Below are 26,271 nucleotides of genomic sequence, written 5' to 3' on the forward strand. Positions count from 1 at the left end.
ATGCTGATATAGCAGCAAAGGGGGACCAACTCCATATTAATGATCATGATTTTGGAATGAGATGTTTGACGAGCAGGTGTGTAGTGTCTTTTGGTCATGTGGTGTCGGTACGATGCACACAAACACACCCAGTCTGATCACTCTGCTAATGAGTCCTTCTGACCAAAACCATGTCATCTGCAGTCCGGAGAAGTAAAGAGGACCACACACACTGACTGATTGACTGACTGAATGACTGAATTAATGATATTCAACACCAATGACAGGTTGATAACAAAGATACATCTTTAAGCCCCCTCTTAGAGTAGAGTAAGTTGTTGGTGACCTCTAATTGGACAGAACAGAGGAGGAGCCAATCAGAAGACCTATACCTCCCTGTCAGATATTGCCTACCTTTCCAGCAAGACCAATGACACAGCAGAATGAGTCAAGAACAGATTCAGTCTATCTCTTAATGACACGATCCTTATCAGTGGAAGTCAGGCTGCCTGGCACGAACCACTGGTGCAGCAGAGGTGCTTTTATTGTTTTGCAGTTTTGCTGCAGTCAATAGTCTTCCACCAGATGCAAAACTGAAAGTAATGGAAAAAGAGGCACACACACACCGACCATCACTAGGCATTTTGGGACAAATGCAGCTCAGGGTCCAGGATTTACAACAGCCTATAGAGACACTCTGATCTTCTGTGAGGTACTGAGCTATATCAGCTGATTCCTCCCGCTCTCACAACCTCTCTCTTCTCCCTTCACTTCCACTCTCTCGCCCCTCTCCCGTTCTCTCTCCCCCTCTCCCGTTCTCTCTCCCCCTCTCCCTCTCTCTCTCCCCCACCTTCTCTCTCTCTCCCCCTCTCCCTCTCTCTCTCCCCCACCTTCTCTCTCTCTCCCCCTCCACCTTTCCCTCTCTCTCTCCCCTCTCCCCCTCTCTCACTCCCTTTCTCTCTCCCCCTCCAATTATCCCTCTCTCTCTCTCTTACTCCCCACCTTTCCCTCTCTCCCCCCTCTCCCCCTCTCTCACTCCCTTTCTCTCTCCCCCTCCAATTATCCCTCTCTCTCTCTCTTACTCCCCACCTTTCTCTCTCTCCCCATTTCTCTCTCTCTCTCTCCCTCTTCCCATTTCTCTCTCTCTCTATTTCTCTCTTCCTCTCAACCTTTCCCTCTCTCCCCTTTCCCTCCCTCTAACCTCCCCTCTCCCCCTCTTCCCCTTTCCCCATTCTCTCTCTCCCTCTCTCTCCTTCTTTCTCTCTCCCCTTTCCCTCTCTCACCCTCCTGCTCTCCCTCACCCCCATTCTCTCTCTCTCTCTCTCTCTCTCTCTCTCCTGCTCTCCCTCTCCCCTCGCTCTCTCTCTCTCCCTCCCTCCCCCTCTTCCCATTTCTCCCCTCTCTCTCTCTCCTCATTTTATCTCCCCGTTCTCTCTTTCTCTCCCTCCTGCTCTCCCTCTCCCCCATTCTCCCTCTCTCTCTCTCACCTGCTCTCGCTCTCTTCTCCCCTCTCTCCTTCCCCCTTCTCTCCCCACTCTTCCCCTTTCTCTCTCTCCCTCTCTCTCCTGCTCTCCCTCCTCGCTCCCTCTCCCTCTCCCCCCTCCCCCCTCGCTTCCCCCTCTCCATCCCCTCTCGCTCTCTCTCTCTGTATCTCTCTCGCTCTCTCATTCAATGTGAGAGCTTACACAGCTGCACCACACTCTGTTCCTCTCTTTGTCAAAACAAGCTTCATGCTCACACACACACACACACACACACACACACACACACACACACACACACACACACACACACACACACACACACACACACACACACACACACACACACACACACACACACACACACACACACCCACAGCTAGACTGAACCTCTGGACAGTAGTGTTCTCCAACTACCAGGAAAGCACAGTCGGTAAGAGGACCTGAGAGGAGAGGAGAGGGGAGAGAGAGAGAGAGAGAGACCGCCCCGAGAGGCAGAGAGAAGGAGGAAGCAGAGGAGAAGACAGGAGTTGAAGAGCATGTGTTTGTTCCCTTGGGACCCCAGCATCCAGGATACACAGAGATACAACAGGAACCAGGACCTTTCTCCAAACACCTCCGTTAGCAGCAACATCAGATGAAGCATATTGTTTTTTTCCACACAGGGAGGATAAAAGATACTACTGAAGCACTTTTCTTATTTAAGAGCTAGAGCACTTTGGAGACTGAAACATCACCAGATGGTGAGTAATGCACTGGCTGTGTGAGAGAGCAAGAGCGAGAGCGAGAGAGCGAGAGTGAGAGCAAGAGCGAGAGTGAGAGAGCGAGAGTGAGAGCAAGAGCGAGAGCGAGAGAGCGAGAGTGAGAGTGAGAGCAAGAGCGAGAGCGAGAGAGCGAGAGAGCGAGAGAGCGAGAGCAAGAGCGAGAGTGAGAGCAAGAGTGAGAGAGCGAGAGTGAGAGCAAGAGCGAGAGAGTGTGCTGCTGCTCTGTGTGTGTAGAACTATCTGTTGTTAGGGAGGTTTTCCCTTTCTCTATGCTTCTTCTGAAAGAATATTCCAGCTACTAGGCTAATGCATTGAGTCAGGTAAGTCATTTTTTATTTTTTTCACTGTTTTCCCCTCATTCCAGTACAATTATCAGAATGAACTAATCCATAAACTTTTGGGAGCAAAACACAACCAAGGGAAATTGTCCTTGTTCAAGCTGCAGTGAGGTACAGTAGCATTGCAATGCAGGTAGTGTGTACTGGGATGAAAATAACAACTTGGGGCTTTATAAAATGTAAAAGACTACAGACATAAAGTAGAGTTAGTAGCTGAATAACCTTATATATAAACTCTGAATATAGACGTCTAGTAGTTAGTAGCTGAATAACCTTTTATATAAACTCTGAATACAGACGTCTAGTAGTTAGTAGCTGAATAACCTTTTATATAAACTCTGAATACAGACGTCTAGTAGTTAGTAGCTGAATAACCTTATATATAAACTCTGAATAGAGACGTCTAGTAGTTAGTAGCTGAATAACCTTATATATAAACTCTGAATAGAGACGTCTAGTAGTTAGTAGCTGAATAACATTATATATAAACTCTGAATAGAGACGTCTAGTAGTCAGTAGCTGAATAACATTATATATAAACTCTGAATAGAGACGCCTAGTAGTTAGTAGCTGAATAACCTTATATATAAACTCTGAATAGAGACGTCTAGTAGTTAGTAGCTGAATAACATTATATATAAACTCTGAATAGAGACGTCTAGTAGTTAGTAGCTGAATAACCTTATATATAAACTCTGAATAGAGACGTCTAGTAGTTAGTAGCTGAATAACATATATATAAACTCTGAATACAGACGTCTAGTAGTTAGTAGCTGAATAACCTTATATATAAACTCTGAATAGAGACGTCTAGTAGTTAGTAGCTGAATAACTATATATAAACTCTGAATAGTTAGTAGCAGTAGCTGAATAACCTTATATATAAACTCTGAATAGAGACGTCTAGTAGTTAGTAGCTGAATAACCTTTTATATAAACTCTGAATACAGACGTCTAGTAGTTAGTAGCTGAATAACCTTATATATAAACTCTGAATAGAGACGTCTAGTAGTTAGTAGCTGAATAACCTTATATATAAACTCTGAATAGAGACGTCTAGTAGTTAGTAGCTGAATAACATTATATATAAACTCTGAATAGAGACGTCTAGTAGTCAGTAGCTGAATAACCTTATATATAAACTCTGAATACAGACATCTAGTAGTTAGTAGCTGAATAACCTTTTATATAAACTCTGAATACAGACGTCTAGTAGTTAGTAGCTGAATAACCTTTTATATAAACTCTGAATACAGACGTCTAGTAGTTAGTAGCTGAATAACCTTATATATAAACTCTGAATACAGACATCTAGTAGTTAGTAGCTGAATAACCTTATATATAAACTCTGAATACAGACATCTAGTAGTTAGTAGCTGAATAACCTTATATATAAACTAATACAGACGTCTAGTAGTTAGTAGCTGAATAACAGAATACAGACATCTAGTAGTTAGTAGCTGAATAACCTTATATATAAACTCTGAATACAGACATCTTGTAGTTAGTAGCTGAATAACCTTATATATAAACTCTGAATACAGACATCTAGTAGTTAGTAGCTGAATAACCTTATATATAAACTCTGCATCTAGTATCGGGTTGTATATTAAAATAATAATGTTTACTATAAGGTAGTAAAATAATATAACATAAATGGACATGTTCTATAGATACACACTGTATAGACTTCTTTATAGTACATCGACACTTTTGGTTTTGTGGTCTAACAACAACACAGTTTAGGATGAGAAATAATGTAGAATAAATTACGTATTATAGATTTAGAGAGTGAGTTCACACTGGGGCCTATGTGTGGTTTTATGTGTGGTGTTATGTGTTCTGTGTGTGGTTTTATGTGTTCTGTGTGTGGTTTTATGTATTCTGTGTGTAGTTTTATGTGTTCTGTGTGTGGTTTTAAGTATTCTGTGTGTAGTTTTATGTGTTCTACGTGTGGTTTTATGTATTCTGTGTGTAGTTTTATGTGTTCTGTGTGTGGTTTTAAGTGTTCCATGTGTGGTTTTATGTGTTCTACGTGTGGTTTTATGTGTTCTATGTGTTTTATGTGTGGGTTTTGTGTGTAGTTTTATTTTTATGTGTTCTATGTGTGATTTTGTGTGTTCTACGTGTGGTTCTGTGTAGTTTTATGTGTTCTATGTGTTTGATGTGTGTTTTTGTGTTCTATGTGTGGTTTTATGTGCTCTATGTGTGGTTTTATGTGTTCTATGTGTGGTTTTATGTGCTCTATGTGTGGTTGTTGTGTTCTATGTGTTGTTCTATGCCAATGACGTGGATGTCAATTAAGGCATCCCCACGCACCTCTCTGATTCAGAGGGGTTAGGTTAAATGCGGAAGACACATTTCAGTTGAATGCATTGAGTTGTCCAACTGACCAGGTATCCCCCTTTCCCTTCCTTTCTATGTGTTATGTGTTGTGTTATTCTATGTGTTCTGAGTTATTTTATGTGTTCTGAGTTATTCTATGTGTTCTGAGTTATTTTATGTGTTCTGAGTTATTCTATGTGTTCTGAGTTATTCTATGTGTTCTGAGTTATTCTATGTGTTCTGAGTTATTCTATGTGTTCTGAGTTATTCTATGTGTTCTGAGTTATTTTATGTGTTCTGAGTTATTTTATGTGTTCTGAGTTATTCTATGTGTTCTGAGTTATTCTATGTGTTCTGAGTTATTCTATGTGTTCTGAGTTATTTTATGTGTTCTGTGTTATTCTATGTGTTCTGAGTTATTCTATGTGTTCTGAGTTATTTTATGTGTTCTGAGTTATTCTATGTGTTCTGAGTTATTTTATGTGTTCTGAGTTATTTTATGTGTTCTGAGTTATTCTATGTGTTCTGAGTTATTTTATGTGTTCTGAGTTATTCTATGTGTTCTGAGTTATTCTATGTGTTCTGAGTTATTTTATGTGTTCTGTGTTATTCTATGTGTTCTGAGTTATTCTATGTGTTCTGAGTTATTTTATGTGTTCTGTGTTATTCTATGTGTTCTGAGTTATTCTATGTGTTCTGAGTTATTTTATGTGTTCTGAGTTATTCTATGTGTTCTGAGTTATTTTATGTGTTCTGAGTTATTTTATGTGTTCTGAGTTATTCTATGTGTTCTGAGTTATTTTATGTGTTCTGAGTTATTTTATGTTTCTGAGTTATTCTATCTGTTCTGAGTTATTTGATGTGTTCTGTGTTATTCTATGTGTTCTGAGTTATTTTATGTGTTCTGAGTTATTCTATGTGTTCTGAGTTATTTTATGTGTTCTGTGTTATTCTATGTGTTCTGAGTTATTTTATGTGTTCTGAGTTATTCTATGTGTTCTGAGTTATTTTATGTGTTCTGTGTTATTTTATGTTTTCTATGTGTTGTTCTACACCATTCTATACAAACGTATGTGGACGCCACATCAAATTAGTGGATTTGACTATTTCAGCCACACCCGTTGCTGACAGGTGTATAAAATCGAGCACACCGCCATGCAATTAGACAAACATTGGTAGTGGAATGGCCTTACTGAAGAGCTCAGTGATTTTCACCGTCATAGGACGCCACCTTTCCAACAAGTCAGTTTGTCAAATGTATGCCCTGCTAGAGCTGCCCCGTTCAACTGTAAGTGCTGTTATTGTGAAGTGAAAACATCTAGGAGCACCAACGGCTCAGCTGCAAAGTGGTAGGCCACACAAGCTCACAGAAAGGGGCCGCTGAGTGCTGAAGCCCTTAGTGCGTAAACATCGCCTGTCCTCGGTTGCAACACTCACTACCGAGTTCCAAACTGCCTCTGGATCAACGTCAGCACAATAACTGTTCGTCAGGAGCTTCATGAAATTAGTTTCCATTGCCGAGCAGGTGCCCACAAGCCTAAGATCACCATGCGCAATGCCAAGCATCAGCTGAAGTGGTATAAAATGTACCGTCATTGGACTCTGGAGCAGGGGAAATTCGTTCTCTGGAGTGATGAATCACGATTCACCATCTAGCAGTCAGACGGACAAATCTTGGTTTGGTGGAAGCATAGTGCAAACTGTAAAGTTTGGTGGAAAAGGAACAGTGGTCTGAGGCAGTTTTTCATGGTTCGGGCAAGGTCTCTTGGTTCCATTGAAGGGAAATCTTAACTCTACAACATACAATGACATTCTAGATGATTCTGTGCTTCCAACTTTGTGGCAACAGTTTGGGAAGGACCTTTCCTGTTTCAGCATGACAATGCCCCTGTGCACGAAGCAAGGTCCATACAGAAATTGTTTGTTGAGAACTTGACTTGCCTGCACAGAGCCCTGACCACAACCCCCAATGTAGAGACCAATGTTAACAGTTTTGCTAGAAGTGTGTTATTAAATTGCAAATTGAGTGTAAAGCAGTGAGTTGTATTTACAGTTTAGCAAAAAATGTGTTGTACAATTACAAACTGAGTGTAAAAAAGAGAACATGCATTCAATTTGGCACACTTGATGAATGCATTGGCTACAAGTGTTAATGGTTTCAGACTATAGTTCTTCAAGAATGACTGTTAAGTGTTTAAGCATTCAGAAAAAACTGTAATGTTTGACAGTGTCCACATACCTGTGGTCATGTAGTGTTCAATGTGTTGTTCTATGTGTTCTACACTACCCGTCAAAAGTTTTAGAACACCAACTTGTTCAATTATTATTTTTCTAAACTATTTATTTGACAAATAGTGAAGACATCAAACCTATGAAATAACACATATGAAATCATGTAGTAAGCAAAAAAAGTGTTAAACAAATCAAAATATATTTTGTATTTTAGAATCTTCAAAGTAGCCACCCTTTGCCTTTATGACAGCTTTGCACACTCTTGGCATTCTCTCAACCAGCTTCATGAGGTAATCACCTGGAATGCATTTCAATTAACATACATTATTTGTAGAATTGCTTTCCTTCTTAATGCGTTTGAGCCAATCAGTTGTATTGTGACAAGGTAGTGGGGTGGGTATACAGAAGATAGCCCTTTTGGGTAAAATACCAAGTCCATATTATGACAAGAACAGTGCAAATAAGTAAAGAGAAATGACAGTCCATCATTACTATAAGACATGAAGGTCAGTCAATACGGAACATTTCAAGAATTTTGAAAGTTTCTTCAAGTGCAGTCGCAAAAACTGTCCAACACTATGATAAAACTGTCTCTCTTGAGGACCGCCACAGGAAAGGAAGACCCAGAGTTACCGCTGCTGCAGAGGTTACTCATTCATTAGAGTTACCTGCCATTAGAGTTTCCAGCCTCAGAAATTGCAGCCCAAATAAATGCTTCACAGAGTTCAAGTAACAGACACACCTCAACATCAACTGATGTGAATCAGGCCTCCATGGTCGAATTGCTGCAAAGAAACCACTACTAAAGCACACCAATAAGAAGAAAATACCTGCTTGGGCCAAGAAAAGGAACCCCTCGACAACATTCCACTGAAAAGGCAGCGAAAAATTCATTTTTTTTGTTGAAATATGTAACTTTCACACATTAACAAGTCCAATACAGCAAATGAAAGATAAACATCTTTAATCAACCCATCGTGTCCGATTTCAAAAATGCTTTACAGCGAAAGCACAACATATGTTAGGTCATATGTTAGGTCATAGCCAAGTAAAAACAAATCACACAGCCATTTTTCCAGCTAAAGAGAGGAGTCACAAAAATCAGAAATATAGGTAAAATGAATCACTAACCTTTGATGATCTTTATCAGATGACACTCATAGGACATCATGTTACACAATACATGTATGTTTTGTTCGAAAATGTGCATTTTTATATCCAAAAATCTCAGTTTACATTGGCGCGTTACATGCAGTAATGTTTTGATTCCAAAACATCCGGTGATCTAGCAGAAATACTCATAATAAACTGTGATAAAAGATAGAAGTGTTATTCACAGAATTAAAGATAGACTTCTCCTTAACGCCACCGCTGTGTCAGATTTAAAAAAAAAACTTTACATTAAAAAGCATCTGAGAATGGTGCTCAGAGCCCAATCCAGCCAGAGAAATATCCGCCATTTTGGAGTCAACAAAAGTTAGAAATAACACCATAAATATTCACTTACCTTTGATGATCTTCATCAGAAGGCACTCCCAGGAATCCAAGTTTGACAATAAATGACTGATTTGTTCCATAAAGTCCATCATTTACGACCAAATAGCCACTTGTTGTTAGCGTCTTCAGCCCACTAATTCATCTTCATGAGGCGCAAGCACTTCGTCCAGACAAAAACTCAAAAAGTTCCATTACAGGTCGTAGAAACAAGTCAAACGATGTATGGAATCAATCGTTAGGATGTTTTTAACATAAAACATCAATAATGTTCCAACCTGAGAATTCCTATGTCTGAAGAAATGCACTGGAACGAGAGGTAACTCTGTCGGGAATGCGCGTCACAAGTCTGAGACACTCTGCCAGACCACTGACTCAAACAGATCTCATGAGCCCCTCCTTTATAGCAGAACCCTCATTCAAGTCTCTAAAGACGGTTGACATCTAGTGGAAGCTGTAGGAAGTGCAACGTTATCCATATCCCACTGTGTATTCGGTAGGCCAAGCTCAGAAAAACTACAAACCTCAGATGCCCCACTTCCTGGTTGGATTTTTCTCAGGTTTTCGCCTTCCATATGAGTTCTGTTATACTCAGACATCATTCAAACAGTTTTAGAAACTTCCGAGCGTTTTCTATCTAATACTAATAATAATATGCATATATTAGCATCTGGGACAGAGTAGGAGGTAGTTCATTCTGGGCACGCTATTAAGGGATTCTCTCACATGCCTTTTGGCGAACACCAAATGTGTTTGCTTATTTTCTTCTTTAAGCAATGGCTTTTTTCTGGCCACTCTTCAATAAAGCCCAGCTCTGTTGAGTTTACGGCTTAAAGTGGTCCTATGGACAGATACTCCAATCGCCGCTGTGGAGCTTTGCAGCTCCTTCAGGGTTATCTTTGGTCTCTTTGTTGCCTCTCATTAATGCCCTCCTTCCCTGGTCTGTGAGTTTTGGTGGGCGGCCCCTCTTGGCAGGTTTGTCATTATGCCATACTGTATGTCGTGATAATTTCCTGTATTACTAAACATTGAGAGAGCAAACCACACACAAGTCAGAGTTATATTATAAAGTCCATCTTTAATTATATATGAGCTTCACCATAGCCCTGTGACTCTCAGATGAATTCAGTGTCTATAAATGAATTCTCTGAGAGTGCTTACAAAACAATTCTTTGTATCATTTATAGCCAAGACACACCCATCTCAACTCACATGACGAAACACAGATCTCAGGAACAGTTCACAAAGAACCTTTTACTTGAAAGAGGAGTATCCCATAGATAGATAGGATTAGATATTAAAAAAAATGTGTGTACACCCCAAAGGTTTCAATTTCAACTTATTTTTAGAAGAAATAGTGAATCATGTAAGGATGCCAAAACACTTAATTGTGTCTGTATAGACTACCATATTTGTCCCAACACTTACGCATCTATCTATCATCCTTTTGTGGCAAGTCTGAACTAAATTATGCATGCTAGCTTTTTATTGTTATCCCCCCAAAAGCTTAGCTCATCAGCTGAAAGTGTAATTCAATGAGGCGCCCCCCACTGGAATGAACTCCCAAGTGCTTCAATCACTTTGATTTGACTACTGTACTGGACCTAAAAAAGTAGGGCAGAGACAAGGAGAAGTAGAAGCTGACTGAGGGACGGAATGAGAAGTGCTCTGATGTGGGAGGGAGAGAGAGAGAGAGAGAGAGGGAGTGTGTGTGTGTGTGTGTGTGTGTGTGTGTGTGTGTGTGTGTGTGTGTGTGTGTGTGTGTGTGTGTGTGTGTGTGTGTGTGTGTGTGTGTGTGTGTGTGTGTGTGTGTGTGTGTGTGAGTGTGTGTGTGAGTGTGTGAGTGAGTGAGTTTGTGTATGAATCTTTGTGTGTGTGTGTGTGTGTGTGTGTGTGTGTGTGTGTGTGTGTGTGTGTGTGTGTGTGTGTGTGTGTGTGTGTGTGTGTGTGTGTGTGTGTGTGTGTGTGTGTGTGTGTGTGTGTGTGTGTGTGTGTGTGTGTGTGTGTGTGTGTGTGTGTGTGTGTGTGTGTTTGTGTGTGTGTGTGTGTGTGTGTGTGTGTGTGTGTGTGTGTGTGTGTGTGTGTGTGTGTGTGTGTGTGTGTGTGTGTGTGTGTGTGTGTGTGTGTGTGTGTGTGTGTGTGTGTGTGTGTGTGTGTGTGTGTGTGTGTGTGTGTGTGTGTGTGTGTGTGTGTGTGTGTGTGTGTGTGTGTGTGTGTGTGTGTGATACGTAAATGGCAGGAGTGTGGCCAGAGGCTTCTGTTCAAAGCCATATCCATAGAAAATGAGGTACCTCCCCTAAATCTGAGTGTTCCCTCTTCTATACATGTCCTTGGCTTAGGGCAGTGTGTGTGTTTGTGTTTATGTATTTATGTTCCCTACTACACAAGAGTCTGACCTAAATGTAATATTCTCAGTTTAAGTTAAAATATTACAGTTTAGTTGATTCTATTGCACACGTGCTTGCATATTCATACTGACATTTCACTTGGTGTCAATATGTTACATTTCCACAAATTCCTATGTAGCCGTGGAAATTAAATGAAAGCTCTCAAAAGGCCTTATATCAGATATCCCCACTTCATCTTCTGTAACTTCCTTGGTGCTGGACCTCTGACAGACAGGTCAGGGTAATCTTCTCAGGACCCCAGCCCTAATTGAGGAATGAGGATTACCTCATCCTCTTAAGGCTGGTTAATTAAGCTGCTGCTGCACTGTCTCCAGACCAGACAGTGACAGAACGTTATGGATCAACTGACTCCAAATCAGATGTACTCATGCCCCTGATTAAACAGGACAAGCACAGCACACCTCACAGCTCACACAGAGAAACCGAAAAATACCCTCCCCTATACACTAATATAACCAAACACACCTAAAACTGAGAAACAGAAGCAAGCACACTTCATATCGAGAATCAGAACCAAGCACACTTCATATCGTGAATCAGAAGCAAGCACACATCATATTGAGAATTGAGAAACAGAAGCAAGCACACATCATATTGAGAATCAGAACCAAGCACACATCATATAGAGAATCAGAACCAAGCACACATCACATTGAGAAACAGAAGCAAGCAAACTTCATTTCGAGATTAAGAATCAGGCACACTTCATATATCTAAAACTAAAACTATTGTAGTAAGTAGTTGTCTCAAACAATAGTTGAACAGTTTTGAAAAAAATGAAGAAGAGAGAGAGATCTTATTGTATTTTTTTTAAACATTCACTTAGCTAGCGAATGCAGATCACTAGTATACCCCACTCAAACACCCATCTCAAACAGAGAGGGATGCTATAACTCTTCCAAGTCAAGGTAAGCTTTTGGTTTTATTGATTTATTGTCACAGGGGCCTCCCGGCGTAACTGCTAAACTGCTTGCTGACTATACACTGTACTGCATTATTGTAGTGAGTTTGCTAACACATTAGTTCTAGTAGCTATGTTGACTATGACGTTAGCTAATATGGTGACAACGATGTAGGCTGTGTGTAGCAGTTAGCGGTTATGATATTGGTCACAGACAGCTGATGTATTGTGCACTGAAGTCCACAAGCGAAGGGAAAATATTAGAGGAGGAGATTGCATAGATGCAAGAAGGAATTATACAATGAGCAAAATAATCATGCTGTTTGTATGTGGCTGCTATGAAAGTGAACTGTGTTTGCGTGTAATCAGGAGTGTATTCATTCTGCCAATTCTGTTGAAAAACGTTTCTTAAACGGAAGCAAACAGACAGAAATAAACATACCTGAATTTGTCCAATAGAAACTCTCATTTGCAACTGTTGGACTAATGATTACACCCTAGATCAGGCAAGATTGTGCAAGGCAGTATTGAATGTGTACTCACATTTTTCTCTCGACCTGTGCACCTATGTTGTAAACTTTCATTCATAGGTTGTAGCAACCTCATGGGTATGTAGTAGCCTATCGACCTAATACATTGAGCTGGGTGAACGGAATATGAAGGACAGTCATCCAACATGCTGTAATAGAAATAAAGCCACGCTCATAAAATAAAAAAATAAAATCGTCCTCCCTCATCTTAAACATCACCAACCGCCACAAGCGTACATCTCAGGCATTGCGCTTCACACAATCAAACAATCCCGCTAGTGCCCCCAATGCCCCCTAACTCTACCTACAGATGAATACAGAAGTGTAGATTTAGACATATACAGGTATATGATTTTAATTTGATCACAATGTTGTTGCAGGAAACAACATACATGTATAGGAGATGTAAAAAGTCTCCTTAAGTTTGCAATTTCCACTTACAGATGTCAACTTGATTTACCCAAACAAAAAAATCTATCAACCCCTATAAAAATGTCCAGAAATTATAATCCACACAATAATTCACAATAATATATAATAATAATAATATATGCCATTTAGCAGACGCTTTTATCCAAAGCGACTTACAGTCATGTGTGCATACATTCTACGTATGGGTGGTCCCGGGAATCGAACCCACTACCCTGGCGTTACAAGCGCCATGCTCTACCAACTGAGCTACAGAAGGACCACAACAAGATTATTTTCCTTCTCTGAGAAACTGGTAAAATTAAGATCCTGCAACTGTATAGACTGTGCGTACGTATGTGAGTACAGACTAAGTGAATGGGAGAGGAATGTTGAGCGGAGGAGAGCAATTCAGGATCTTTGTGGACCGATGACAAAATAAAGACCTTAAGGCTCCTCTTAACTGGCTCCTCTAAGTGGCAGCAGAGGCATGCATGATGGAGCTACATAATCTCTTTCTAATCAGTAATCTCTCTCTCTCTCTATCTCTTTGTGTGTGTCTCTCTCTCTCTCTCCTCTCTCTCACTTTCCATCTGTCTGTCTCTCTGTCTCTCTCCGTCCGTCTCTCTCTCTCTCTCCGTCCGTCTCTCTCCCTTTCTGTCTGTCTGTCTGTCTGTCTGTCTCTCTCTCTCCGTCTGTCTGTCTTCTCTCTTTCTCCTCTCACCTCTCTATCCCTCTCCTTCTCCACTTCAAATCAACACAGAGACCAAAGGCCACAAGAACTCAGCCTGGGAAAAAAAACGATGACTTTATCCTCTGTGATTGTCTGCATGTTGAAGATGAGGGTTGTCTCTAAGACTTCTACAGTTGAGTGGCTGTTCAGTAGAAAGTTCACTTTGACTTGGTGCTCAGTCTGTATATTCAGTCTGTATCGCTGAAGCGTTAAAATAAATGTAAAGCTAATTGAGGATTATAAGCAGCGTTTACGGTGAATTCATTCTCTGCCTTTGACTTGAAATACATTTAAAAAACCTCTGTAGAGTACTTGCATTTACTTTACGAGAGGGAAGAGGGGGAAGTATATAATGATGCTTTTCCAAATCAGATGGAACAGATTATATTGTCTTTACTAATCTGTACACATATTGTATGTATTATGTAAGGTAAGTCAAAACGGCCAACAATCTCTCTCCTACAGACCCACATCAACACCATGTACTACCATCTATCTCTCTCTCTCTCTCTCTCTCTCTCTCTCTCTAGCTGGTGGGTGGCACAAGGAGGGCACCTACTGAGATAGCCCGATGCCAGTGCCAGTCTAGGGTGGCAGCAGACATGCAGCCCCTCGACCTGCCTAGGAGTACACACCTGGAGAGCCTGGGTGAGTGATTGCCACAGTGGGCTGATTGACAGACAACAGTGTTAAGTTACTCATCACCCGAGCCATGGCCTGTTCTTCCGGCTTCCATCACGAATATGCAGGTAGTACAGGAGCATCATGGCAAAAACTGGAAGGCTGGCCGACAGCTTCACGCCTAGACCATCAGGCTGCTGAATAGACACCACTTGGCAGCAACCTTCTCACCTTGTCCCCCTCCTGCCCCTCCCCCCAACGGACATTTACCCTATTTAAATGTATTTATATTCTTTATTATTACATGTATTGTTTTATTTCACTTTGACCTGCATTGTTGGAGCTCGGCGCTTATGTTTATTTTTTATTTTTTACTGTACCCTATAATTATGCCTGCAACCCTGTACATGTGACTATTAAACTTCTAATCTACTCCAGAACTTTCTGTACGTACAATATATTTGTTTTAGATTGCTTAGATTTACAGTGAGGGAAAAAAGTATTTGATCCGCTGCTAATTTTGTACGTTTGCCCACTGACAAAGAAATGATCAGTCTATAATTTTAATGGTAGGTTTATTTGAACAGTGAGAGAGAGAATAACAAAAAAATCCAGAAAAATGCATGTCAAAAATGTTATAAATTGATTAGCATACGAATGAGGGAGAAAAGTATTTGACCCCCTGTCAATCACAAAGATTTCTGGCTCCCAGGTGTCTTTTATACAGGTTGAGATTAGGAGCACAGGTTGAGATTAGGAGCACAGGTTGAGATTAGGAGCACACTCTTAAAAAAGGGAGTGCTCCTAATCTCAGTTTGTTACCTGTATAAAATACACCTGTCCACAGAAGCAATCAATCAATCAGATTCCAAACTCTCCACCATGGCCAAGACCAAAGATCTCTCCAAGGATGTCAGGGACAAGATGGTAGACCTACCCAAGGCTGGAATGGGCTACAAGACCATTGCCAAGCAGCTTGGTAAGAAGGTGACAGTTGGTGCGATTATTCGCAAATGGAAGAAACACAAAAGAACTGTCAATCTCCCCCAGCCTGGGGCTCCATGCAAGATCTCACCTCATGGAGTTACAAACGTCATGAGAACGGTGAGGAATCATCCCAGAACTACACGGGAGGATCTTGTCAATGATTTCAAGGCAGCTGGGACCATAGTCACGAAGAAAACAATTGGTAACACACTACGCCATGAAGGACTGAAATCCTGCAGCGCCCGCAAGGTCCCCCTGCTCAAGAAAGCACATATACATGCCCATCTGAAGTTAGCCAATGAACATCTGAATGATTCAGAGGACAACTGGGTGAAAGTGTTGTGGTCAGATGAGACCAAAATGGAGCTATTTGGCATCAACTCAACTCACCATGTTTGGAGGAGGAGGAATGCTGCCTATGACCCCAAGAACACCATCCCCACCGTCAAACATGGAGGTGGAAACATTATGCTTTGGGGGTGTTTTTCTGCTAAGGGGACAGGACAACTTCACCGCATCAAAGGGACGATGGACGGGGCCATGTACCGTCAAATCTTGGGTGAGAACCTCCTTCCCTCAGCCAGGGCATTGAAAATGGGTCGTGGATGGGTATTCCAGCATGACAATGACCCAAAAAACACGGCCAAGGCAACAAAGGAGTGGCTGAAGAAGAAGCACATTAAGGTCCTGGAGTGGCCTAGCCAGTCTCCAGACCTTAATCCCATAGAAAATCTGTGGAGGGAGCTGAAGGTTCGAGTTGCCAAAACGTCAGCCTCGAAACCTTAATGACTTGAAGAAGATCGGCAAAGAGGAGAGGGGCAAAATCCCTCCTGAGATGTGTGCAAACCTGGTGGCCAACTACAAGAAACGTCTGACCTCTGTGATTGCCAACAAGGGTTTTGCCACCAAGTACTAAGTCATGTTTTGCAGAGAGGTCAAATACTTATTTCCCTCATTAAAATGCAAATCAATTTATAACATTGTTGACATGCGTTTTTCTGGATTTGTTTGTTGTTATTCTGTCTCTCACTGTTCAAATAAACCTACCATTAAAATTATAGACTATCATTTCTTTGTCAGTGGGCAAACGTACAAAATCAGCAGGGGATCAAATACTTTTTCCCCTCACTGTATCAAAGTCCTCTTCCTAAAGCCCTCTTCTTCTCTCTCCCCAGTCTTTGCAGCCCTGCCCAGTCTGCTGCTAGTACTCCTGGGTCTGCTAGAGGCAGCTAGCGGTTGTCCCACTGTGTGCATCTGCAACAGCAACGGCACAGACTGTACAGGCCTGGCTCTGCTCTCCCTAACCACCATCCTGCCCCTGCTGCCCCAGGACACCCGCACCCTCCGCCTGTCCCACAACAACCTCTCCTCCCTGGGCGACGGGGCCCTGTCCAACCTCAGCGCTCTGGAGCTCCTGGACCTTTCTGACAACCACCTCTCCAGCCTGCAACCAGGGTCTTTCTCCGGCCTCAGCGGCCTGCAGTGGCTCAACCTCTCAGGGAATTACCTGGGTGACTGCCCCCTACTTACCCCTACAGTCCCCAGTAACCAGACGGAGGTTACCCAGTGTAATTGTAGTCGCTGGGGGTTGAGCCGAGAGCTGTTCCAGGGTCTTTGGATACTGAAAGGGCTGGATTTGTCCCTGAACGGCCTGGTAGTTTTTCCCAATGGGCTGCTGGACGGGCTCCAGGGCCTGGCCTGGCTGTCTCTGACTGGAAACAAGCTGCGGAGCCTGGACAGAGCCACCTTCCAGCCCCTGGGCAGCCTGCTGAGCCTCCAACTGGCAGGCAACCCTTGGGAGTGTGACTGCAACCTGAGGGACTTCAAGCACTGGATGGAGTGGCTGCTGTACAGACGTCAGTGTTATGTTGTGTATTGCTTCAAGCTTACAGTGTTTCATGTACAGTCAAGTCAGTTTGGCCTTTGTTCCATGTCATGTACTAGTCTGGTACTGTGTCATGTATGTTATTGATCTGTAAATGAGATTGATTATCTATTGATCTTCCTAGAGATCCACTAGATCCCTATGTGTGTTTCAGACGGACAGGTGGATGCTGTGAAGTGCAACCTACCGAAGGAGCTGAGGGGGCGGGACATCCGCAGCATCCCCATAGAGATGTTCAACTACTGCCTGCAGTTGGAGTACCAGGCCAGTGTCCCTGGCTACGACGGGCCCCGTGGGGGGCGCCCACCCTGTGTCGGTCAGATCAATGGGCCCATGAACAGGCCCCAGGCCAACCAAGAGGACTGTGTACGCCAGCGCTACCGGCCCATTAGCGTGCGCAGGGCCTGGGGGACTCAGATCGTGGCGGCATGTGTGTGTGGTGTGGTGTGTGTGATGATGGTGGTGGCGGCCACCTACGGCTGTATCTATGCCTCTCTCATGGCCAAGTACCAGAGGGAGCTGAAGAACACATGGCAGCCATTGATGGCTGGGGAGGGAGGGGAGGAGACAGACGTCGAGGACGGCGTCTTTCCTTCCTCCCCAACATCCCCAGCTGAGCCAGAACCAGAGTCCAGTCCCATAGTCCACACATACAGAATAACAGGCTTTTGACCTTTGTTTCTCTGATTGGCTGACATTCCTGTTGCAAGGATTCAGGGGGGACTGCATTCCCTAACTGTGTGTCTTACTACTCAGTGCTCCAGGGCATTCTAGATTAGGGAATGTATAGAGCTGAGAAAGTGTATCTCTGCTGCACTTTGCTGGTGTTCGAGGCATACCGACATAATCGTACAGTTGATCGTCAAATGGAAAACTGGAACTCTGCATTGCTTCAAGACGTGTGGATGCTACGTGATTGGTTCTTTAGTCAGCTCTCCAAATGTGTGGTGGAGGTTCTGGTACCTCTGCACCTTGGTTCAAAGACTTTCCTAGAAATCGTCTTTGAAATCCATTATTATTGTACGTTTATTCCTTGATCTGACTTTCCATCAAAGCTATTTGTGTTTCAAGCAAAAAATGCCAATCGATCAAGTCCCTGTCTAATGTAATGTATCTGCTCCTAACATTTTGATATAAAAGCCCAGGTTAAACAATCCCAGCAGTGGTTGTCGCTCGAATAGATATCGTACACATGAATGTACAAGAATATAGTACACAATGTTCTGTGGAATCAGTGTTAGACAGATGCAGTCTTGTGTATCAGACCTGTGCTCACGTGCAGTGACTCAATCCTCTCTCTACTAAATGAATATTTCCAAGTCATATCAATGTTCATATCTGTACAGAGTAAGCCTGCTTTCAAAGCCATACAATACAACAGCAAACTACTGACCTCTAGAGGATGTTATAATAACAGCAGCTGAAGAGAGTCAGTCCCATGGCTAGCAGCCATATTCACTGTGAACTGAATCTAGTTGGCAACTATTTCCATTTAACCATTTTGAACTGTCAAAGAGATCAGCACTGACCTAGAAACATGTACATATATCAGTATCTCATTAGTCCTTTAATCGTTATTTCTGTCTCTGTGTTAACATTACAAATTTGCTCTTAAGTTTTGCTCAAGAAATAACGATAATGTGATATTCTGTTAATCGTGCTGATGACAATAAAGCATTTATTTATCTAACCTTGCCCATCACAATTTATTCCAGCTCATGTAAGCATCCCCAACATTTTTGTGACAGGATTTGAAAAAAGGTAATGAAGATAAAGCTCATGATGATGAGGAAACTAGAGGTCGACCGATTAATTAGGGCCGATTTCAAGTTTTAATAACAATCGGAAATTGGTATTTTTGGACATCGAGTGGCCGATTTAAAAAATACTTTTGTTGACAACTTTTTTAAAAACTAGGCAAGTCAGTTAAAATAAGAACACATTCTTATTTTCAATGCATATAATTGATGTGGTGAGCATTCGTGAAAAAGGGTTGTCGTTGCTCCAACATCTACCTAACCATAAAAATCAATGCCTTTCTTAAAATCAATACACAAGTATATATTTTTAAACCTGCATATTTAGTTAAAATTGCCTGCTAACATGAATTTCTTTTAACTAGGGAAAGTGTGTCACTTCTCTTGCAACAGAGTCAGGGTATATGCAGCAGTTTGAGCCGCCTGGCTCGTTGCGAACTGTGTGAAGACTATTTCTTCCTAACAAAGACAGCCAACTTTGCCAAACAGGGATGATTTAACAAAAGTGCATTTGCGAAAAAAGCACAATCGTTGCACGACTATCTAACCATAAACATCAATGCCTTTAAAAAAAATCAATACACAAGTATATATTTTTAAACCTGCATATTTAGCTAAAAGAAATCCAGGTTAAGCAGGCAATATTAACCAGGTGAAATTGTGTCACTTCTCTTGCGTTCATTGCACGCAGAGTCAGGGTATATGCAACAGTTTGGGCCACCTGGCTAGTTGCAAACTAATTTGCCAGAACTTTACGTAATTATGACATAACATTGAAGGTTGTGCAATGTAACAGGAATATTTAGACTTATGGATGCCACCTGTTAGATAAAATACTGAACGGTTCCGTATTTCACTGAAAGAATAAACGTTTTGTTTTCGAGATGATAGTTTTCGGATTCGACCATATTAATGACCTAAGGCTCGTATTTCTGTGTGTTATTATGTTATAATTAAGTCTATCATTTGATAGAGCAGTCTGACTGAGCGTTGGTAGGCACCAGCAGGCTCATAAGCATTCATTCAAACAGCACTTTTGTGCGTTTTGCCAGCAGCTCTTCGCAATGCTTCAAGCATTGCTCTGTTTATGACTTCAAGCCTATCAACTCCCGAGATTAGGCTGGTGTAACTGATGTGAAATGGCTAGCTAGTTAGCGGGGTGCGCACTAATAGCGTTTCAAACGTCACTCGCTCTGAGACTTGGAGTAGTTGTTCCCCTTGCTCTGCATCGGTAACGCTGCTTCGAGGGTGGCTGTTGTCGATGTGAGGAGAGGGACGGAATCTACACTGTTGCACTGGCAATACTAAAGTGCCTATAAGAACATCCAATAGTCAAAGGTATATGAAATACAAATGGTATAGAGAGAAATAGTCCTATAATTCCTATAATAACTACAACCTAAAACTTCTTACCTGGGAATATTGAAGACTCATGTTAAAAAGGAACCACCAGCTTTCATATGTTCTCATGTTCTGAGCAAGGAACTTAAACGTTAGCTTTCTTACATGGCACATATTGCACTTTTACTTTCTTCTCCAACACTTTGTTTTTGCATTATTTAAACCAAATTGAACATGTTTCATTATTTATTTGAGGCTAAATAGATTTTATTGATGTATTATATTAAGTTCAGTATTGTTGTAATTGTCATTATTACAAAAAAAAATAAAATTGTCCAATTAATCGGTATCGGCTTTTTTTGGTCCTCCAATAATCGGTAGCGGTATCGGTGTTGAAAAATCATATTTGGTCGACCTCTAGTGAAAACCATCACATACACTTAACAGTAACCCTCCTCTTCTAGGGACCTTCACAAGACACATGGAGCGCTTCCTTCGCCACAAGCCAAAAGTGTGTCAAACATTTAGCAGTAGCACCACAGAGAATACTACTAAAGTTATGGACACTTCAATACACGTAGAAGCCACAAGAGGCATTAACGCCACCAGGATGAGTGTTAAGCAGCTCGACATTTCAGAGAAAGTAAAAGTCAGAAGCTTACCTCCAGCCATGGCCATCTTGCCTCCCGATGACACAGTCACAGCTGTGGCGGCTATGACATACTTTGACGTCCCTGTCACAAGACGAACAACCAATCAACAATCAGTCTAACACAACCTTTGAGCTTCTGTAGGTCTGGGTTGATTTTCCCCAAAACATAATGATTGTCTTTAGCAATAAAAGCATCGTTGGTCCGTTGCCGAAGTTACCAGTAGACTTCAGATTATTTTAGTGCTAAAGATTATCATTATGTTTGGGGAAACTCACCGCTGTTACATTATAATATCATGTCAATAGGAATAATCAAATATTAGCAGAGTTGGGGTCAATTTCAGCCAGTTGGAGCTGTACATGGAATTTCTCAAATTTCTCCATTAAATTCCTAAATTGACTTGGTAGAAGACGTAATTCACTAGACTGATGCTAGGTCTGTTTGTGTTGTCTTGCCAACTCCTAGTGTCATTGTCACAGCAAGCATTGCCAAGACAGCTCAAACCGATCTGGGATTAGGCTAGGGATGGACCTCAACCATGGAAGATAGGGATGGACCTCAACCATGGATGATAGGGATGGACCCCAACCCTGGATGATAGGGATGGTACCTGTCTTGTCTCTGTTGTCTTTGTCCTCCACAGGGATGTAGTAGAGGAAGCGTCCAGGGGGGTTCTCCATGGCCAGGCGGTACCACAGGGGGAAATGGTCCACGGTAAACAGGTTGTCCTTATCAGCTGGAGTCAAGAACTTTCTGTAGAGCAGGAAGTAGTTACTGTAAGAGAGTTTAGAGCAAACTCCTGAGACCTATTCATTAGCGCACACTGTAGCAAAACTTTTGCAAAGGAAAAACAAGTGTTTCATATTGGACAAGTTCACGTACTGTCTGCCTGTTTCTTTCATTTGGTTCCTAGTGAATACTTTCCTGCTCAAAGGACACAGGCTGTAATATGGGCTAACTCTGTAGGGCTAATGTAGGCTGTAATATGGACCAAATCTGTAGGGCTAATGTAGTCTGTAATATGGGTTAACTCTGTAGGACTAATGTAGGCTAACTCTGTAGGGCTAATTGAGCCTGTAATAGGGGCTAACTCTGTAGGGCTAATGTAGTCTGCAATGGGCTAACTCTGTGGGGATAATGGTAGTCGGTAATGGGCTAACTCTGTAGGGCTAATGTAGTCTGTAATGGGCTAACTCTGTGGGGATAATGTAGTCTGTAATGGGCTAACTCTGTAGGGCTAATGTAGTCTGTAATGGGCTAACTCTGTAGGGCTAATGTAGTCTGTAATGGGCTAACTCTGTGGGGATAATGTAGTCTGTAATGGGCTAACTCTGTAGGGCTAATGTAGGCTGTAATGGGATAACTCTGGGGTAGTGTGACTCACTTGGCGACCCTGGTCTCTATGCCAGTGTATCTGGTAAGCCGGATAAGGCCAGAGCGGGTTCCCAGAAAGGCTGTCTCCACACCCATCTCCATCCTGAACACACACAAATACACAGATTGGTATTTAATGCACTCAAATACACATCCACACACATAAGCGTGCACAAAACACACAACACACACACATACACTAGCTAATATAAAAGGAAAGGAGTGAAAAACATATAATCTTGTAGTCTTACCCAGATGCATTGAGCATGATGGCCTGCCAGTAGGATTCTAAGGGGGCTGTCACTACGGCATCAAACAGAGTCTGCTGCAGCAGCACCTCGTCACCTGGGAGTCACAAACACTCAGTCAACATCAAACAGAGTCTGCTGCAGCAGCACCTCGTCACCTGGGAGTCACAGACACTCAGTCAACATCAAACAGAGTCTGCTGCAGCAGCACCTCGTCACCTGGGATTCACAGACACTCAGTCAACATCAACTTGAAGTTTAGCAGATAATATACTTATATTATGTCTTCATAATAATCTCTATTATCCCCATTAGCTGATAACCTCGCACAGGCAAGTCTTCCTGGGGATCCACAATACAGATGTTCGGGTCAGGGTTAGGGTAACATCAGCGTTGGGGTCAGGGTAACATCAGCGTTAGGGTTTGGGTAACATCAGCGTTAGGGTAACATCAGCGTTAGGGTAACATCAGCGTTAGGGTAACATCAGCATTGGGGTTAAGGTAACATCAGCGTTGGTGTTAGGGTAACATCAGCATTGGGGTTAGGGTAACATCAGCGTTGGTGTTAGGGTAACATCAGCATTGGGGTTAGGGTAACATCAGCGTTGGTGTTAGGGTAACATCAGCATTAGGGTAACATCAGCGTTGGTGTTAGGGTAACATCAGCGTTAGGGTAACATCAGCGTTGGTGTTAGGGTAACATCAGCGTTAGGGTAACATCAGCGTTAGGGTAACATCAGCATTGGGGTTAGGGTAACATCAGCGTTAGGGTAACATCAGCATTAGGGTAACATCAGCGTTAGGGTAACATCAGCATTGGGGTTAGGGTAACATCAGCGTTAGGGTAACATCAGCATTAGGGTAACATCAGCGTTACGGTAACATCAGCATTGGGGTTAGGGTAACATCAGCATTGGGGTTAGGGTAACATCAGCGTTAGGGTAACATCAGCGTTAGGGTAACATCAGCGTTAGGGTAACATCAGCATTGGGGTTGGGGTTAGGGTAACATCAGCGTTGGGGTTAGAGCAACATCAGCGTTGGGGTTAGGGTAACATCAGCGTTGGGGTTAGGGTAACATCAGCATTGGGGTTAGGGTAACATCAGCGTTGGGGTTAGAGCAACATCAGCGTCGGGGTTAGAGCAACATCAGCGTCGGGGTTAGAGCAACATCAGCGTTGGGGTTAGGGTAACATCAGCATTAGGGTTAGGGTAACATCAGCGTTAGGGTTAGGGTAACATCACCGTTGGGGTTAGGATAGCATCAGCGTTAGGGTAACATCAGCGTTAGGGTAACATCAGCGTTAGGGTAACATCAGCGTTAGGGTAACATCAGGGTTAGGGTAACATCAGGGTTAAGGTAACATCAGTGTTAGGGTAACATCAGCGTTAGGGTAACATCAGCGTTAGGGTAACATCAGCGTTAGGGTTAGGGTAACATCAGCGTTAGGGTAACATCAGCATTAGGGTAACATCAGCGTTAGGGTAACATCAGCGTTGGGGTTAGAGCAACATCAGCGTTGGGGTTAGAGCAACATCAGCGTTGGGGTTAGAGCAACATCAGCGTTGGGGTTAGAGCAACATCAGCGTTGGGGTTAGGGTAACATCAGCGTCGGGGTTAGAGCAACATCAGCGTTGGGGTTAGGGTAACATCAGCGTCGGGGTTAGAGCAACATCAGCGTTGGGGTTAGGGTAACATCAGCATTAGGGTTAGGGTAACATCAGCGTTAGGGTTAGGGTAACATCAGCGTTGGGGTTAGGATAGCATCAACATCAGCGTTAGGGTAACATCAGCGTTAGGGTAACATCAGCGTTAGGGTAACATCAGTGTTAGGGTTAGGGTAACATCAGTGTTAGGGTAACATCAGCGTTAGGGTAACATCAGGGTTAGGGTAACATCAGGGTTAGGGTAACATCAGCGTTAGGGTAACATCAGTGTTAGGGTAACATCAGGGTTAGGGTAACATCAGCGTTAGGGTAACATCAGGGTTAGGGTAACATCAGCGTTAGGGTAACATCAGTGTTAGGGTAACATCAGGGTTAGGGTAACATCAGGGTTAGGGTAACATCAGCGTTTGGGTAACATCAGGGTTAGGGTAACATCAGCGTTAGGGTAACATCAGCGTTAGGGTAACATCAGTGTTAGGGTAACATCAGGGTTAGGGTAACATCAGGGTTAGGGTAACATCAGCGTTAGGGTAACATCAGCGTTAGGGTAACATCAGCGTTAGGGTAACATCAGCGTTAGGGTAACATCAGCGTTAGCGTTAGGGTAACATCAGCGTTAGGGTAACATCAGCATTAGGGTAACATCAGCGTTAGGGTTAGGGTAACATCAGCGTTAGGGTAACATCAGCGTTAGGGTAACATCAGCGTTAGGGTAACATCAGTGTTAGGGTAACATCAGGGTTAGGGTAACATCAGCGTTAGGGTAACATCAGGGTTAGGGTAACATCAGCGTTAGGGTAACATCAGTGTTAGGGTAACGTCAGCGTCGGGGTTAGAGCAACATCAGCGTTGGGGTTAGGGTAACATCAGCATTAGGGTTAGGGTAACATCAGCGTTAGGGTTAGGGTAACATCAGCGTTGGGGTTAGGATAGCATCAGCGTTAGGGTAACATCAGCGTTAGGGTAACATCAGCATTAGGGTAACATCAGCGTTAGGGTTAGGGTAACATCAGTGTTAGGGTAACATCAGCGTTAGGGTAACATCAGCGTTAGGGTTAGGGTAACATCAGCGTTAGGGTAACATCAGCATTAGGGTAACATCAGCGTTAGGGTAACATCAGCGTTGGGGTTAGAGCAACATCAGCGTTGGGGTTAGAGCAACATCAGTGTTGGGGTTAGAGCAACATCAGCGTTGGGGTTAGGGTAACATCAGCGTCGGGGTTAGAGCAACATCAGCGTTAGGGTAACATCAGCATTAGGGTTAGGGTAACATCAGCGTTAGGGTAACATCAGCATTAGGGTTAGGGTAACATCAGCATTAGGGTTAGGGTAACATCAGCGTTGGGGTTAGGATAGCATCAGCGTTAGGGTAACATCAGCATTAGGGTAACATCAGCGTTAGGGTAACATCAGTGTTAGGGTTAGGGTAACATCAGTGTTAGGGTAACATCAGTGTTAGGGTAACATCAGGGTTAGGGTAACATCAGCGTTAGGGTAACATCAGGGTTAGGGTAACATCAGCGTTAGGGTAACATCAGCGTTAGGGTAACATCAGGGTTAGGGTAACATCAGGGTTAGGGTAACATCAGCGTTAGGGTAACATCAGGGTTAGGGTAACATCAGCGTTAGGGTAACATCAGTGTTAGGGTAACATCAGGGTTAGGGTAACATCAGGGTTAGGGTAACATCAGCGTTAGGGTAACATCAGGGTTAGGGTAACATCAGCGTTAGGGTAACATCAGCGTTAGGGTAACATCAGTGTTAGGGTAACATCAGGGTTAGGGTAACATCAGCGTTAGGGTAACATCAGCGTTAGGGTTAGGGTAACATCAGCGTTAGGGTTAGGATAGCATCAGCGTTAGGGTAACATCAGCGTTAGGGTAACATCAGCGTTAGGGTTAGGGTAACATCAGCGTTAGGGTAACATCAGCGTTAGGGTAACATCAGCGTTAGGGTTAGGGTAACATCAGCGTTAGGGTAACATCAGCGTTAGGGTAACATCAGCGTTAGGGTAACATCAGCGTTGGGGTTAGAGCAACATCAGCGTTGGGGTTAGAGCAACATCAGCGTTGGGGTTAGAGCAACATCAGCGTTGGGGTTAGGGTAACATCAGCATCGGGGTTAGAGCAACATCAGCGTTGGGGT

At 42.8% G+C, this 26,271-nt stretch overlaps 2 protein-coding genes across 3 annotated transcripts in view; one reads left to right on the plus strand and one right to left on the minus strand.

Moving 5' to 3' along the window:
- Positions 1-26,271, minus strand: part of LOC118358776 (voltage-dependent calcium channel subunit alpha-2/delta-4-like) — a 93,412-nt gene that overhangs the window by 15,701 nt on the left and 51,440 nt on the right. For both annotated transcript variants that reach the window (XM_052480582.1, XM_052480580.1), the window contains exons 21-24: positions 22,463-22,556; positions 22,222-22,314; positions 21,448-21,590; positions 20,847-20,918 (exon numbers count right to left, since the gene is read on the minus strand). In XM_052480582.1, the coding sequence (XP_052336542.1) occupies positions 20,847-20,918; positions 21,448-21,590; positions 22,222-22,314; positions 22,463-22,556 (402 nt within the window). The remainder of the gene's footprint in view (positions 1-20,846; positions 20,919-21,447; positions 21,591-22,221; positions 22,315-22,462; positions 22,557-26,271) is intronic.
- Positions 1,820-18,707, plus strand: LOC118359282 (leucine-rich repeat and transmembrane domain-containing protein 2-like). Its single transcript, XM_035737745.2, has 4 exons — positions 1,820-2,203; positions 14,124-14,241; positions 16,377-17,057; positions 17,241-18,707. Exons 1-4 carry the CDS (start codon positions 2,201-2,203, stop codon positions 17,756-17,758), a joined length of 1,320 nt encoding a protein of 439 aa, XP_035593638.1. The 5' UTR covers positions 1,820-2,200; the 3' UTR covers positions 17,759-18,707.

Source organism: Oncorhynchus keta, chromosome 26 (assembly GCF_023373465.1).
Source record: "Oncorhynchus keta strain PuntledgeMale-10-30-2019 chromosome 26, Oket_V2, whole genome shotgun sequence".
Lineage (NCBI taxonomy): Eukaryota > Metazoa > Chordata > Actinopteri > Salmoniformes > Salmonidae > Oncorhynchus > Oncorhynchus keta.

Excerpts from the sequence above, each read along its gene's own strand:
- LOC118359282 (XM_035737745.2), top strand. Across the intron at positions 14,242-16,376 it reads TACACACCTGGAGAGCCTGG|TCTTTGCAGCCCTGCCCAGT; the intron begins GTGAGTGATTGC and ends CTCTCTCCCCAG. Across the intron at positions 17,058-17,240 it reads GGAGTGGCTGCTGTACAGAC|ACGGACAGGTGGATGCTGTG; the intron begins GTCAGTGTTATG and ends TGTGTGTTTCAG.